We start from the raw sequence: 16678 nt of genomic DNA, 5'->3' as shown, positions 1-16678 counted from the left end.
CTCAGGCGCTTTAAGAATGGGTGGCAGAGGGCTTCCCTGGTGGCGCAGTGGTTGAGAGTCCGCCTGCCGGTGCAGGGGACACGGGTTCGTGCCCCGGTCCGGGAGGATCCCACGTGCCGCGGAGCAGCTGGGCCCGTGAGCCATGGCCGCTGAGCCGGTGCGTCCGAAGCCTGTGCTCCGCAACGGGAGAGGCCACAACAGTGAGAGGCCCGCGTACCGGTGTGTGTGTGGGGGGTGGTGGCAGAGAGTCGGTTGGGCTTGGTCCTTGGAGTTTGGACCTTTTGGGAGACCGGAACCTTCCCCATTTCTAAAGTCCATTAGGGATTACTCAGCACCTACGCAGGTCCATCATCAGCGACCCGGTGGTGACTGGGATCCACCATGGCCCTAGAGCTCTCAGCCCAGCACAATGGGATCTGCATGGCTGTTGATGGTAGCAGCTACGATACTCAGGGATTTTGTTTGTGTTTTGTGTCATTTGAACATCACTCAGAATAACAAGCTGCCGAAGACCTGGTGGGTCCTGGATTGACTGGTCTTCAAACTTGTCTTTCGTTTCTGACCTCAAGTTGGGCTTCTCAGCCATCCTGATGTGGACTCAGGAAGCCAGCATGCTGCTTTACCATTGAGACTGCGGCCGTATAATTAAATCTTCTCAGTATGGTTGTTTTTCTGTGTTGGGTTTCAGCGAACCGTGCTTGCATGCTTGGGGAAAGAAAAACCGTCCTATCAGCAGAACCAAAGGGAAGGAGTAACTTGACTGCAGGAATCTGAAGGTTGGTGTCGCCCCTGTGCGAGTGTGGGAAGCTCTTGAGGGCTCAGGAGATGCTGCCTGCGGGAGGGCAGGGTGGTGCGTCCGTGCACAGTTCCTGATGAGAAGTCAGCCAAGCTATTGTGTCAACCTTGTCAAACCCGGGGGTGCATCTGGGAGGATAATGTGCACCTCGCTCTTTGGGGGGGGACCCCACCACCACGTCTGAAACGACTTGCTTCTCTACAGTTTCTCCTGGGCAGCCGAGTGGAGGCTCATTACCGAGTAGGTGAGGCACATGTGTGATCTCACTACACAAATATTGAACCAGTTAAAAGCAAAGTCAACGTCCGGTGCAGACAACTTACCTGCAGATTGACCAGCAGCTGCTCGCCCAGCTTCTTACCATTGAGTTGAGAGCTGCGTTGCTGATGTGCTCTCCTCTCTTTGACACCAGACAGGAGGGGTTAGGAGGGAATGGTTATTCGGCTGGACAGCCAGCTTCCAGAAGACACAGTGTGAGCTGTAAACCCAAGCATCCTGAATAGTAGAGTTCACGTCCACAGGCACCGACTCACTGAGGACCCTCTCTCTGAACCCTGGGCTCAGTCAGCACCTGAAGGAGTTCCAGGGACGATGGGGACAGGCAGAGAGGTTCTGGTGGTTCTAGTACAAGGCAGACTGTGCTGGAGCAGGCCTGGGGAGAGGAGCGAGAAAGAGGAATAATATACCAGGTGTTTGTTAGGAAAGGCTGTCTGGGTGAGTGGAGAATTGTGGTGAAGGGAAGACGGTCCTCTGGGGAGTTGTGTGTTTCTTTTGTTTGTTTTATAAATTTCTTTCTTTCTTTTTGTCTGTGTTGGGTCTTCGTTGCTGCGCGCGGGCTTTCTCTAGTTGCGGCGAGCCGGGCCTCCCCTTCGTTGTGGTGCGTGGGCTTCTCATTGCGGTGGCTTTCCTTGTTGCGGGGCAAGGGCTCTAGGCGCGTGGGCTTCAGTAGTTGTGGCACGCGGGCTCAGTAGTTGTGGCTCACGGGCTCTAGAGCGCAGGCTGAGTGGGTGTGGCCCACGGGCTTAGTTGCTCCGCGGCATGTGGGATCTTCCCGGATCAAGGCTCGAACCCGTGTCCCCTGAATTGGCAGGTGGAGTCTTAACCACTGCACCACCGGGGAAGTCTGGGAGTCGTGTTTGAATTAGAGTGTCTGGCAGGGGACAGTAGAGATGGGGCTGGAAAGGTAGTTGGAGGCATTGGTTGCGGGAGTTGGTTGGGCTCTAAAGGCCGTAGGGATCTTTCTCTTTAGGTGGGAAAGGTCATCATTCTGAAATGGTGGATTTCTTAAATAGCAGAGCTCTTTTCAAGCTCTGCTTCCTGCCCTGATTAGTTGCTTGATTCATTCATTAAAAATGCACCTTGTGGCCCTGAGGACAGGATGGTATCTTAATGGAGGAGACTCTGGGGGGGGGGGCGGGGAGGGGGGGGGCTTTGGTCTCTGACACATGACGCAGGAGATCTATGCCCAAGGCACTTTGGTAACACTGGCCAGAGAGTTCCTGGGATGCTGGGTCACTTCTCACTTAGGAGGAAGTGACGTCAGTGGGCATGGACTGCCAGGGTTCTCCTTGCCTGGGTTCTCCCTGAGCTGGGCTGTTAGGAGTGGTGGCTCAGAGGGTGAAGTCTGCGTCCATTTGCCCCGCCTTGTGATCTCTCTCTCCCCAGCCTTGTCAGGGAACTCTTTCTCCTCTCAGGTTGGAAGCCCCCTCCTGGCTGGTCCATGGTACTTTCCAACTGCTGACTTCTCTCGTTGCCCTCTTAAACTGAGGTCAGGGAGGGTGATCTCTTTAAAATACAAATCCAGTGATGTCACCCCCCCCCTCCCCTTGTCCCTAGAATAAAGTCCACATTCCACAACATGGCTGATAAGATACTGGGTGAGCAGCTGTGCACCACCCCCCCAAGTCTCCAGCTACTCCCTCCCACGCCCCCCACGCCCCCGCCCCCTTGTCCTCACCCCCTGCCCCCCCCCCCCCCCCAGGCCTCACTAGGAGGAGGAACCCTGCATACTCAAGTCTGGTGTCACTTTTGATGGCCTGGGTTCCTCGGTTGCAGGCCCTGTATCTCGGAGTTCCCTGGGGAACTCAGGAGTCCTGGGAAGCCCCTCCAGATGGCCTCTGAGGAGGGAAGGGCGAAGGGGATGGGATCTGGGGCTCTGGTGCTAAATTCCTCTCTGGCCTGTCTCTGGTCTGGTTTTCTTATCTGCTAAGCATCAATACAGGCTTGGGTTGGAATACTGCTAATGGAAACAAGTCCCAGCTTCTTCTGTAAGCAAACAACATTCCTGAGGTGGGGAGGGGAGGGGCCCATCCTCCATTCTCCCATTCCTCAGCAGCTTCTGGGCTCTGGGCAGCTGGGGGGCCCCGCCCCCCTTCATAGTCTGGGGAGAGTGAGCACGTCGGGGTGGGGGGCTGCTGTGAGGTTGGCCCTGGGTGGCTGAGTGGCTGAACAGCCCCCGTGTTTATGCAGGAAGGCTTCTGTGTCCATTATCTTGTTTGAGCCTGACAGCAGCTGCCCAGCGAGGGTCACCCAGCTGGTCAGTGCCAAGCCAGACTCAACCCCAGCTCCTCGGCCACAGGCCTCCTGCACACACGCCACCACACCAGCATTTCCCAGGCCAGCATCAAGAAAATATTTTTCCTGAAGGATCAGCAGGAGGGCCATGGGATGCATTTCCAACCTTCCTGGGCCAGAAAACCCTCTCCCCTCGTGCAAATCACTTAGGAGGCTAAAGTGGCTAAGAGTCACCGGGTTGTACCACCTCGTTCGCTGTGGGGTAGCGTTACCTGGAGAAAGAGTCACCAAGCTTCTGGAAGGTTTTTTTTGTAAGCCCCAGGTATCATTCCAGGAAGGATTAGGATTAATCAGATCAGGAGGACAAGACAGAGGAGTTGGGAGGTAGTTCCTAGTAAATGTCGGATTCTTTGCTGGGAAGTTGAGTTATCACTCCTCCAGTGGCCCGACGACGGTCCATACTTCTTTCTCTTTCTAAAGCTAGGAAATTGAGGTGTTCCCAGCTTGAAGATCACAGGAATCATGAGCGGGGGATCAAACCCAGGGCCGTCCGACTTCAAATTCGTGCCCATTCCATTCCTTTCCATCATGGTGCATTGCAAACATTTTATCTTGGGATCTGCAGAGTTGGTGCCCCACGAGGCAGTGGTTTCTCCAAGTCCTGTCTCTTGGTTCTGAATTGATACCAGAGAACGCGCCTGTGGCACTTGCTCAGCAGATGCAGACCAAAGACAGGAGAGGCAGGAAGCGTGGCCCAGGGCTTTTCCTGGCTCCCAATGAGGGCAGAGGCCACGCCACCCCAGCTGAGGTCCTTTCCGCTATGTCTGGTTGTAGATGGTAGGCACCTCCATCTTGGTTAATCAGGGCGGTGCTAGATGGTTCCAGAAAACTGAGATGGTTTATTCAACCTTATGCAGAGCTTCTTGGGGTCCAGTAAGTTACCTTTAGTACTGTTTCTCTTTGTGGGTTGAAAGCCCCAATATGCTTTCTTCCCCTTTTTTTTTGAGGGATGTAAAAATTAGTCCACAAATGACTCAGGTTTTGTAACAAATGAGACAAATAAGGTGGCTGCGACCCTGGTGTGTGCTTCCAGCTCTGCTCTCCCCGTCACTTCAGCTTTTGCACTCTCTGGCCTCTTTGCATAGCTCTTCGAAAACCTTCCCCATTACTCCTCCTGCATCCTCTTCGTCTTCTTCCTTATTCATTCATTCAGGAAACTTTAACTGAGCACCTGCTCCAAGTCAGGCATTGCACTAGGCGATTGAAGATGAATGAGAGCTGGTCCCTGTCCTCAGATAAAACTGTACATCCTGCCAATCCAGCTGCTGGATTACTGCAGTGGACACAGGACAGAGCCCAGAGGGGTGAGGGACGTGAGGGAAGTCTTTTCACAGCAATCAGAGGACAGAGTGTGGAGCTATTTGAGAGGGTTCCTGGTGCAGAGGGTTCACCTCTTCTTCGAAGGCCCGGAGGCGTAAAGCAGAGTGGGATGTGAAGGAATTGTTTATGAGGAGCTGGGAGAGGCTTAGGCTGCACCACAAAGGGAGGGCATCGGGAGAGGAAGGGCTAGGAGCACAGAGGAGATTGATGGGTAGGGTCACAAAGGGCCTACTCACCGTGCAAAGATGATTTGATTTGATTTTGGGGAAGTCTCAGAGCCCTTGAACTGTTTTGGATGGGCTAGGAATATCAATAAAGTAGCATGCCTAGAGATACAGCTGCTGAGTCATCCTGAAGGCAGTGAGGAGGCTGGATTTGAAGGCGGTGGAAGATGCAGGGGAAGACGAGCCAACAAGGAGCAGCTGTAACAGCCCAGGAAGGACTGGAGGCAGGCCTGGTGTGGAAGGGGTGCCGGCCATGAGGTTGGTGGAGGGCTTGCTAATCCACCGGGGAGGAATTTACAGCGACTGTCTTGGGTGACCAGAAGGACAGTGTCTTAGCCGGAGATGGAGACCTAGAAGAGAGTGCAGGTTTGGGGAGAGGAGGGTGGGGGGAGTTCAGGTGTGATGATGCTTGTGGGTCCACCAGGTGGAGACGTCCCTCTGGTAGGTGGGAAACATTCACCTGGGTATCATCCCTGGAACTAATCCTTTTTCTTTTTACCTTTTTTAAAAAAAATTTTTTGGCCACGCCGCTTGGCTTGTAGGATCTTAGTTCCCCGACCAGGGATGGAACCCGTGCTCTCGGCAGTGAGAGTGCAGAGTCCTAACCACTGAACTGCCAGGGAATTCCCTCCCTGGGACTAATTCTGATTTGCCAGAACCATCCAGGAAATAGCATTTGATGGATTTCCCAGGACGATGGGGTGAGCTGGCCCAGCCATGGGCGCGCTCCCCCCTGCCCTGCCCCCAACGTGGCTGCTTTCTGTGTTCCATTAATCAGGGCCTCTTTTTGTTTTTTTTTAATTAATGAATTTATTTATTTTGGTCTTTGCTGCTACGCGCGGGCTTTCTCTAGTTGTAGCAGGCGGGGGCTACTCTTCGTTGTGGTGCACGGGCCTCACATTGCGCTGGCTTCTCTTGTTGTGGAGCACGGGCTCTAGGTGTGCGGGCTTCAGTAGTTGCAGCACGTGGGCTCAGTAGTTGTGGCACACGGGCTTAGTTGCTCCTCGGCATGTGGGATCTTCCCAGACCAGGGATCAAACCCATGTCTCCTGCATTGACAGGCAGAGTCTTAACCACTGTGCCACCAGGGAAGCCCCTCACCGGGGCCTCTTGATGCTGGTGAACTTTGCTTATGAATCACTGGCTGAGCTGCCGTGTTGGAGGCTCTGAGGGAGATTCATGTCCTGTCTGGGGAAGTACATCAGCCTCCTCTGCCTGATTTATTTTTTTTTAACTGGGCATTTAGGAATCTTTAAAGTACAGTCCAGTAGTGGCCCTATCCCTTAAAATACAGTGTATTACAAGGGACAGTCCTTCCTTGGTGACAGCACCATCCATGATGGTCATTGTTTGGGTCCTGGGAATGATTTTGCTCTGAGGACTTCTGTTTTAAGGAGAGTTGGCTTGTGCCCTTGAGAGTTGGGAGAGAATTTACTAAGGAGAGGTCTGGGTCCCTGATGCAATATTTGTTCATACTAATCCCTTAAATCAGTGGTTCTCAACTGGGTGCACTTTCCCCCCACTCCCCACCTTTGGCAATGTCTGGAGACAATTTTGGTTGTCAAGACTGGGGACCAAGTGCCCCTGTCATCCAGTGGATAGAGGTCAGAGATGCTGCTAAACATCTTCCAATGCACAGGACAGGCCCCACAGCAAAGAATTATCTGGCCTTCAATGTTCGTAGTGCTGAGGCTGAGAAGCCCTGCCTTAACTGATCACATAATGTAATAGTTTATGAAAAACTATACCTTCTCCCTTGGCCTGGAATACTTTTTGATCATCTTTCTCCTCCCCCAACGGTATTTTACCCATCTTCCAGGACCCAGCTTAAATGTCATCTCCTCCATGAAACTCTCCCTCGAGTTTCCGAGTTTTCCATTGAATCACCCCTTTCTCGTTCCTACAAGCAAGTTGCTTGTTCCTCTGTTTTCCTTCATGGAGTCTTGATCCATGGTTGGTGGAATCTGCGGATTTGAAGGGCCAGCAGTACTTCTTCATCCATAACAGCCAACCTATCTGTTGGGCCCCCACCATATTTGGTGCTGGGTGCAGCTGTGAAAGGGAGAGGAAACCAAGGAGCTTGCTTTCTGTCCACTCTATATTCTATAGAAAGTCCCAAATTGGCACTGGCACTAGTGGTATGTGTCTATCCTGTCATCTCACTACATTACAAGCTCCTTGGGTCCTTTGCACCTTTGTCAGTATTTTTGCACGTAGAGCCTCGGTATGTATTAGTTGACTGAATAAGTAAATCTCATGAGTTTGAAAATTTCTATATTATTTCAGCAGCTGCTTTCATAGGCTCTTCTTTTAAATTTAAAATTTTTATTTTTATTTATTTATTTATTTTTTGGCTGTGTTGGGTCTTCGTTGCTGCACGCGGTTGCAGGACGATGGGGTGAGCTGGCCCAGCCATGGACGCGCTCCCCCCTGCCCTGCCCTCAGCGTGGCTGCTTTCTGTCTTCCATTAATCACCTGGGCCTCTCTTTGTTTTTTTTAATTAATTAATTTATTTGTTTTGGTCTTTGCTGCTGCGTGCGGGCTTTCTCCAGTTGTGGCAAGCGGGGATTACTCTTCGTTGCGGCGCGCAGGCTTCTCATTGCGGTGGCTTCTCTTTGTTGCCGAGCACGGGCTCTAGGCACGTGGACTTCAGTAGTTATGGCACACGGGCTTCAGTAGTTATGGCTTGCGGTGTCTAGAGCGCAGGCTCGGTAGTTGCGGCGCACGGGCTTAGTTGCTCCGCGGCATGTGGGATCTTCCCAGACCAGGGATGGAACCTGTGTCCCCTGCATTGGCAGGCGGATTCTTAATCACTGTGCCACCAGGGAAGCCCAGCTCTTTTTTTTTTAACTTTTTATTTTATATTGGAGTAGAGTTGATTAACAATGTTGTGTTAGTTTCAGGCGTACAGCAAAGTGATTCGGTTATACATATACATGTATCTATTCTTTTTCAAATTCTTTTCCTTAACAGTGGAACTCAGCCACCTTGATAGTTTCATTTCACTCAAAAGCAATGGCTATAAGGAGAAAGAAGGGGCCTGTTTACCTGTGCTCTCTGGGATGGGGGTGGGGATTAAAAAAAAAATTAAGGGGACCTGCTCGCGTACTTCAGTGACTAATCTGGAACAGCGCTCTGGGTTGAGGCTGCCTGGGTCTCTGAACTGGGACCTTGGCTCAGAGAACTTGAATGGCTCCCCCAAGGTCACGGCCCTCACCTTACTTTTAGCTCTGCCGATTTAAGGTGGAAATGTGAAGAGTCCCTTGTACAAACCAGCACAAGGGGATGGGGTTTGCAGCCTCGAGCTGGCATAATTAATGTCTGTTTCACTGGTTTGCTTGCCCAGCGGGGTTCTAAGGTTGTGTTCTCCCCACGGCGGTGGAGAGCTCACGGGAAGGCAGTCTAAGTGAAAACTGAGCAGGGCCTTGCAGCCGAGTGGCTCTGAATTTGAACCTGGCTTTTGTGCCTTGTCTGAGCCTCGTTTCCCCCACCTGTCATATGAATATGATGACATACCCCTTACGAAATGCTTGTGAGGACTGAGTGAGAAAATGGAGAGCTTAGCAGCAGGCTCTCAGTACTTTAAGATGAGTTAAGATGGTAGCTTTAAGATGAGTTGTGATGACTCTGAAAGCTCCAAGCCTAGAACTTGGCCCGTGGAAGGCTACATAAATCCTACCATCTAGGAATGGAAAAGCTCACAGTGTCGGGACCACTGATTTGTCCTAGTACAATAAATTATGTCTTTAAGAGGCTGGCAGATTCTTTTCCAAACAAGCACACAAGCAAGTACAAAGAGAACCCACCAAGGGGAGAGAGAGGGAAGGACGGAGGGAGGGAGAGGGAGAGGATTCCTTCGGAAAACAGGAAGGAGTAAAAGAGCCAAATGGATCTCTGGGGGGGAAGGGGAGAAGGCAAATAATCGAGGAATGACATTCTGTGTTAAAAGCAGAGGTTTTTGGTCAACCTATTTACTTTCAGTTTCATCATTTCCTGAGAATCCTAATTTAGCCTCTGGTTGTGTCCTCTCGATTATGGCCTAAAAAGGCAACTACTTGGGTTTCTTGGAGTTGGACTGGTACCCGCAGGAAGCCGGCATGGAAAGGGCTGGCTTTAGCCTGATCTGATCTCCAATGGGCCAGAGCCGCCTCCTTTCTCCTTAACCCGTTGCTGGCCCGCTGAGTCCCGCAGCTTCCCGGGACTTCTGAGGTTCCCTAATCTGAGCCACGAGCTCTTTCCTGCAGACAGTTTTCTTAGGGCTGGTGTGGTTGCTGCCGCGTGGGTACCCTGCCCATGTGGCTGTGCGCACCAGTGTACCCTCGGGGCCCATAAAAACACCCAGACAGATGTTCCTTTGCTCACATAACTCCACTTGAGAGCTTATCTCAAGGTGGTCCATTAGATAAGAGGAAAACAACTAGTAAGTGGTATTTTTTTTAAAAAATCACTTGGGAATATGATGCAGCCATTAAAAGTGATCCCTAAGGAGGCTTTGGGGTCAGGCATCCTGGGTTCGAGTCCTCATCCCCCCCCAGCTGTGTCAACAACAGGTTACTTTCCTCTCAGAGCCTCTGCATTGTCCCCTGTAACAGTGAAGCCTTTGGATAAAAAGCATCAAGAAGCAGACTGTGGCCCTGTGGGGAAGTGGTCAGAGTGAGGAGGGAAAATACAAAATGTGAAACTCCCTGCCTGAGATAGTTAAACGTCAAGTGTTTGTATGAGCCAGGAGTAGAAGGGACCATTTAAAAAAAAAAGAGAGAGAGAAAACTAATTTTTGTGGGGAGAGTGTCAGGAATTTGGTGGGGGGTCTTTTTCTTTGATCTTGTAAACTGTTCTATTACACGCAGTTTTAAAAAAAATCTCAGAGGCTGTTTAGCATGGTCCCAAGACAGGGCGGGGAGAAGTGGCGTGTGCTGGCTGCCACGATCAGGCAGTCGCCTCCCTGGTGTCCTTTCTATAAAGCCCCTTCCTTCATTGCTCACAGATCTGGACGGTGGCGGTTTGCTCCACCGGCATCCTTAGAGGTGGGTGTTAACCTGTCTGCTGGCTTCCCCGCCAGGCACACAAGAGTCAGCAGCCACCGGGGCCCAGGAGCCTCTACCTGACACAGGTGGAAACAGGAGCTCAGCTGCAGCCCCGTGGCCCCCAGATCCTCGAGTGTGGATGTTCCTGTCCGGGCCTGGTGAGAAGGCTCTTGACTAGAAACCCCATTGTTTATCGTGACCTCTGCAGCTCTCCCCACCGGTCTAGTCCCACGTATTGATCTGGGCACTGCTGCTTATCCACATCATTCCAGCAGAGTCGCTGAAACCAAACGGCTCTGTCCTTGGCCTGCTCAAGCAGCCGTGTTTAATGAGAAGTCCTGCTCAGAGAGAGGTGCCGAGGCCAGTGGGGACTCCTCAAGCCCACTGTCCAGGGGTGGCCTGGCCTCGCTGGAGGCAGAGGGCTACAGCCCGATCCAGCCCTGAGGGGGTGGGATGTGCCCCTCCCTCTTATAGGAAGTATGGCTTGGCCTGCAAATCTCAGATAGCTATCAGAGGTAGACAGTGCTGGCCTGTACCTGCCCCTTGCCTTCCCACTGAGGCCTGAAGGTAGGGTAGAACCAGGAGCTGAAGGTGGGGGGTTAGGTGGAGCCTCCCCCTGCTACCTGCTGCAACGTTCGTGGCCGCCAGTGCAGGCTCACTGATGAAAGGGCCTGGCAGTTCACCCAGATTCCCAGGGTAGGCCAAAGGCCAAGCGCCCAGGGCCTGCACCCTGGAGGTGTAGCCCGCATACTCTTTGCTCTAGGTTCCCCCAGGGTTGGGGTTGCTGGGGTGAACTGGAGTTTGATGAGGGCCAGAAGTCGTTCTGCCGTCACGGGGAGATCACTCACTGTTGACAGTCTCAGGCCGAGGGAGGGAGAATGTTGAATTTCACCCTGCTCTGCTTTTTGACAGGCCACAAGGTCCCTACCAGGAAGGCTCTGTCTCAGCCTCCCTGGCTGCCTGATGATGCCCAGCAAATATCTGCTGAACGTTGTGGGATGCACTCCCCTGGACACCCCGTGCTCCACTCAGCTTTCTGACAGTTTTCAGCCCGGCCCCGGTGTTGGCCTGACTCCTTTTGCGAGACCCCAGGCACAGGTGTGCTGGCAAGAGGCCAGGCCTGGCGACCAGGCAGATCTGGGTTAGCCCATAACTGGGCTGGGCAACTCTGGGCAAGCGACTTGCCCTCTCTGGACTGTTTCCTCATCTGTGAACTGGGGAAAATAAGAGCTTTTTTGCCCAGGGTGGCTGATGGTTAGGTGAGGCTGGGAGCAAACCCAGCTTGACGTTGGGAGGTAGGTACTTAATGATTGGCCCCTTCCCCCCTTCTCTTGGAGTGATCTTGTAAAGGGTGCCTTCGCTGGACCGGCTTGGTGGAACTCCTAACGAGCAGTGGACTTGGGGTTTGGGGGGACAGGGTTGACGTGAATCCCTTTTTGCATACTGGTGGGAGATTGTCCTCTCCTTTCCGGGTTTGAAGTCTGAGGAAAGGCTGAGAACCAGCAGCCAGGGAGGCCCTGTGCTCAGTGATTGTTGCGAGTTCTCGAGCGTGGCGGTGACGTGATTGGGGAGATTGGTTTGGGGACCCTGGGTGCTAGGACTTTGCAGAGGATGACTGGCCCATGGTCAAACGGACGGCAGAGAGGCAGGAGACTACTGGTATTTACTCTGGCAGAGAGTAGCCTTTGATTTATTTGAGTGGACTGGCCAGTGTGGAGGTGAGGACAGCTGGATTTGGGCCTGTCTAGCCTCCAGACCCACACGGAAGATGAGGCTGGCCAGGTGGTTTGCAGCCATCCCATTCCTGCCTTGTTTGCTGCTGCCTAACTCTGGGCCCTGCCTGCTTCTTCTGGGGGTGGTCCTTGCAGGTGGATGGTGCCCCTTGGTCCCCCAAGAGGGGCTGCCAGGGTTTGCTTGTGCTGCAAATGTAAACAAAGCCACTGGCTGAGCTTGCTGGGGAGGCTGCCAGGCTCTGCTCCTTGGATTTGCCTTCCCTTGTGGTGGGTGGGAGCTAGCAGATTTCCTGGAAAACAGCCTCTCGTGGCGTGAGTCCAGGGGAGCCCCTCAGCCTTGATCTGGAAACCATTTAATGAGCCCAGATAAGAAGGCCCCGGGCAGCCCAGACTTTTGCTTTTGTTCTCTGCCTCCCAAGCCTTCAGCCTCCTTGGCATCCAAGTTCCTGTTGGGATCAGGAAGCATGAAAGACTGTGAGACTCTGGGTTTGGATCTGGGGTCCTCCTGGCTTCCTGGGCCTGGGGAGGGAGCCTTGATCTCACAAGGGAAAAGCTTCCCTGTGTCATGAGCTAGTCAGTGAGCTTCTGGGTTGTTCCTCTGGTGGCTGTGGGCTGGTTCTGTCCTAGACCAGGGTTTCTTTTTCTTTTATTTATTTAATTTAATTTAATTTTTATTACTTATTTATTTTTTGGCTGCGTTGGGTCCTCACTGCTGCACGCAGGCTTTCCCTAGTTGCAGGGAGCAGGGGCTATTCTTTGTTGTGGCGCACAGGCTTCTCATTGCGGTGGCTTCTCTTGCTGTGGAGCACGGGCTCGAGGCACGTGGGCTTCAGTAGTTGTGGCACGTGGGCTTCAGTAGTCATGGCTCGCGGGCTCTAGAGCGCAGGCTCAGTAGTTGTGGTGCATGGGCTTAGCTGCTCCGCGGCATATGGGATCTTCCCCGACCAGGGCTCGAACCCGTGTCCCCTGCATTGGCAGGTGGGTTCTTTACCACTGCGCCACCGGGGAAGTCCCCAGACCAGGGTTTCTTAGTCCTGCTTTTGGTTCACTCAAAGCAGCTATCCTCCCAGCTGATCCCAGCCTGAGCCTCTGAGCAGGAATAAGTACTGTGGTTAGACTATGGGAGACCACAGAGACCAGGAGTCCTTCCTAGGTAACTCTGGACTAAGCCCCTTACCTCCAGAGAGCTTCTGTTTCCTCATCGGTAAAATGGGATGATAACACGTACTTTACCCACTTTACAGAGTTGTGAGGAGGAGGATCTTATGAGATAGTGAAGTGTGTGTGATAGTATTTCATAAACTATAAAACCACTCAGATAAGAGGGATTATTATTTTATCGTCTTTGTTTTGCAAATCAGCTTCAAAAAAGGCAAACAGGGCTTCCCTGGTGGCGCAGTGGTTGAGAGTCCGCCTGCCGATGCAGGGGACGCGGGTTCGTGCCCCGGTCCGGGAGGATCCCGCATGCGGCGGAGCGGCTGGGCCCGTGAGCCATGGCCGCCGAGCCTGCGCGTCCGGAGCCTGTGCTCCGCGACGGGAGAGGCCACAGCAGTGAGAGGCCCGCGTACCGCAAAAAAAAAAAAAAGGCAAACACACATGGACTTATGTTCTCCTGGCCCATAGATTATGAGCGTTGCCTTTTTACATTAGTGCCTCAGAAGGGAAGCACTCATTACTCTCCACGATGTGTCCTGGAGCCTGACTTCTTTTCTTCTCGCCTTATTTCTTGGGGCGATGGAATTGAAATCTGTCGGCAACATATTGGTGTTGTGTTTTCTTCTCTTGGTTGACTCCGTGAAATAAGAAAAAAATTTTTAAACTGGAGACTTCCACTCTGTGTAGTCGTAGTCAGTTGCCTTTTTTGGATTAACTAGAAATGTGTTCTTGTTGGAAGTCCTCTTAAACTGTATGGTCACTTTCCTGCCTTAGCAGGTGTAGCTTAGTGCGACTCTAATTACATCTGTCTGAGATTCTTATTATGCATATCATTTGGCACAATCGTTGTTTATAGATTGTTTGATAGTGCATTGACCCTGGGATACATCTTACCATTAATTCCTTACAGAATCTCTGATATTAACTTTTTTTTCAGTGATGTACATCTTTCTCCCGAAAGTAGAGGGCGAGAAAATTTTGACAAATTGTACAATCTGCTTATATATAATTTTACTTACTGTAATGCTGTACAGTTTGCAAACACATGACGTCAGTGATCTCTCTGTGGCTGGTATAGTTGTAGCTAACGTATGCTTTTTTTCTCCTTCAGGTCCTGGCTGTAAGTCACCATGGCGCAGCAAGCTGCCGATAAGTATCTCTATGTGGATAAAAACTTCATCAATAACCCGCTGGCCCAGGCCGACTGGGCTGCCAAGAAGCTGGTATGGGTGCCTTCCGACAAGAGTGGCTTTGAGCCCGCCAGCCTCAAGGAAGAGATGGGCGAGGAGGCCATCGTGGAGCTGGTGGAGAACGGGAAGAAGGTGAAGGTGAACAAGGATGATATCCAGAAGATGAACCCACCCAAGTTCTCCAAGGTGGAGGACATGGCAGAGCTCACGTGCCTCAACGAAGCCTCGGTGCTGCACAACCTCAAGGAGCGCTACTACTCAGGGCTCATCTACGTAAGTGGGCGGGGCTCTGCACGGGTGGGAGGTTCCAGGGCTCATCTACATAAAGTGGGCGGGCTCTGCACGGGAGGGAGGCTCCAGGGCTTATTTACATAAGCGAGTGGGGCTGTAGTCGGGAGGGAGGACCTACTGAGAAGGAAATACACTGACTGGTGTTAAGTGGGAAAGTCTTGCTTTATAGACCAGCTTCGCCCAGGCTTCTAATATGTCAGGTGGGAAGGATTGAGGCCCAGAGAGGGCAAGGGACTTATGCAGAGTCACACAGCCAGGTGCTGGCAGGCCTGAGACTGGAACTCGGGTTTCAGTATCTCTGTCTTTCTTGATGAAAATATTGTATGGACCAAATTAAAAGCCCCTGTCCCTCGGGGTATTAACCACTTAAACTCAGAATTAGTTACCTGCAGAAAAACAAACAGCCTTCAAGGAAGCATTGCTTGTCTGTGGAGGGGAGATGGGAGCTAAGTGCTGTTGTCTGGGAGTGGGACTCTCCCCTTGGCATCCTCAACTGCTTATGTTAGAACCACTCTGCTGGCTCTAAGAAATGGGTCCTGCTCAGTAAAGCAGAGTGATTCAGGTCATGGGAATTGGAGCCTCCAGGATCTGGTTCCGGTCTTGGCCCTTCCTGGCCATTTGACATGTCTACGTGGGGCCTCACTTCCTCATCTATGAGGAGTCATGAAAGCATTGTAAAGCACCAGCCAGCCCTGGGCTCGCGCAGAGCCTGGGTTCTGTAGCTGCTACCTTTTGTCGTAGGTGAAGGTAATTCCAACCCTCTGCTCGGCCTTTTATGGGTGTCGCTGTTCAGCTTGGGTCCTGTTAGGGCATTGCTGAGCGTGAAACAAGTCGGTGGCCTGCGCTTGCCTATCAGCCGGCTGCAAACGGAAACACTGGTTACAAAAGTGCGTTCGACGTTAGTTGCTTCATCTCTCAGAGTGTGGGTTTTACTCTAGGCAGGCATGGACCTGTGCCTACAGCTCGTGGGCAGGACCTGAGCCTTTTCTCCAGAACTCTTCAGCTGGGGGCGTTAGGCCGTAACTCCCGTTTTCGCTTCTTTGCTGGCATCTCCCGTGTGCAGATCCTCCTGCCTCATTCCAGCCTCCTCCTTGGCATCCTCACCAGAAGGAAGTCGACCCTAATGGAGACCCCCAGCAGGTGCAGAGCTGTGGGGAGATCAGAGCCGCTCGGCGGGGCTGCCTGGGCAGGGGCGCTGCCTCATTCACAGGCCCCCTCTCTGCACACGCTGTTCCAGATTGCGACCCCGGGAGCCTTTGTGCGGTGTGTCTGCCTGGCGTTGTGGGCAATGTGGCTAATTCTGCGCCACAGCTGCTCTGTCTGTTTCTTCGGTGGGGGGAGGCCCGGGGGCAGGGGGCAGTCGGGCACAAAGAGCTTCTGTGGCCCGTGAATGGAGCGGCTCCCTGGCGTGGCCATGTGGGAGCAGAGCCACTTGTTCCGCGTCTGCGCCTCCACGGGCCTCCAGCAGGATGGGCTCACGGTACAGCCCCTTCCTCCCACCTGAGCTGCAGCGCTCGTTCCTCGGGGCTTAGTTTCGTCATCCACTGATTTGATGGGATTAGCCCAGAGAACTTTGAGGTCCTCTTGAGCCCCCCCTCCCCATGGGACCATTGCCCACCCAGCTGTCAGAAAGCCTTGTCCTAGTAAAACCCAGGCCCCTTCTGCTGTCACCACCAGCTGTTTCCAAACATCTGGCCCTGTGGCACGCCCTAAATGTGTGGCCACGTTGTCCTTCGCTTTCATCGGGCTGGATTTCCTAGAGTGTGGGTTTTCTCAAACCCCAGGAACAAAGCTCACTTGTTTCTGAGCTCCTGGGATGACCTCGCAGCTCCCTGGCCTGCCATCTCAGCGCCACCCGACAGTCATGGAGGGAAAACTAGAGGCTTCCCACCGTGCTCCCGTCTTCCCGTAATGCCCGAGCTGAAGATGGCCAACACCTCGTGCGGACTTCGAGAGTAGCTGGAGGGAGAACAATCGACTGATTATCCCAGGAAGAAGGACATTCAGGGCCCTGCGTCCCCTCCCCCAAGCAGAAGAGGCAGTCAAGCACACTGGTTCATTTCCAAGCTCGGCCGCTCTTTCGCACGGGGTCCAGTGTGTGGTTGGTGGGTCCTTCCGGAGTTCTGCTTTCAGCCTAACTTCGGCTTGGAAAGTCCAGGACCTGTAGCCCTTGGCCAGTGCTGGGAAGGGCCTCTGTGCTCCCGACTGGCTCCTGTGTGGACCCTGTCTTTGGATTCAGCCACAAGATCCACCCTCAGTTTTGGCGAGACTGGAGTGGGCAGGGTCGGAAGGGACTGGATTGACACATACCCAGCCCCTCGGATGTTGGCTGCTGTTGGGTCGAGGCGCAACACTGCGGACAGCGAGGGTC

General features: G+C 52.9%; 1 protein-coding gene across 2 annotated transcripts in view; it reads left to right on the top strand.

The window, feature by feature from the left end:
- MYH9 (myosin heavy chain 9) overlaps window positions 1-16678 on the top strand; it is a 92793-nt gene that overhangs the window by 18108 nt on the left and 58007 nt on the right. Inside the window, exons 1-2 of one of the 2 annotated variants that reach the window (XM_067010120.1) lie at window positions 689-776; window positions 13938-14289. In XM_067010120.1, coding sequence (XP_066866221.1) covers window positions 13957-14289 — 333 coding nt within the window. In that variant the 5' untranslated portion in view covers window positions 689-776; window positions 13938-13956. Of the gene's footprint in view, window positions 1-688; window positions 777-13937; window positions 14290-16678 lie in introns of those variants that run through there. The other variant, XM_059080760.2, reaches the window with a different exon arrangement.

Source organism: Kogia breviceps, chromosome 12 (genome assembly GCF_026419965.1).
Source record: "Kogia breviceps isolate mKogBre1 chromosome 12, mKogBre1 haplotype 1, whole genome shotgun sequence".
NCBI lineage: Eukaryota > Metazoa > Chordata > Mammalia > Artiodactyla > Physeteridae > Kogia > Kogia breviceps.
The sequence above is the reverse complement of the archived record's forward strand: the minus strand, read 5'-3'. Positions and strand labels throughout refer to the sequence as shown.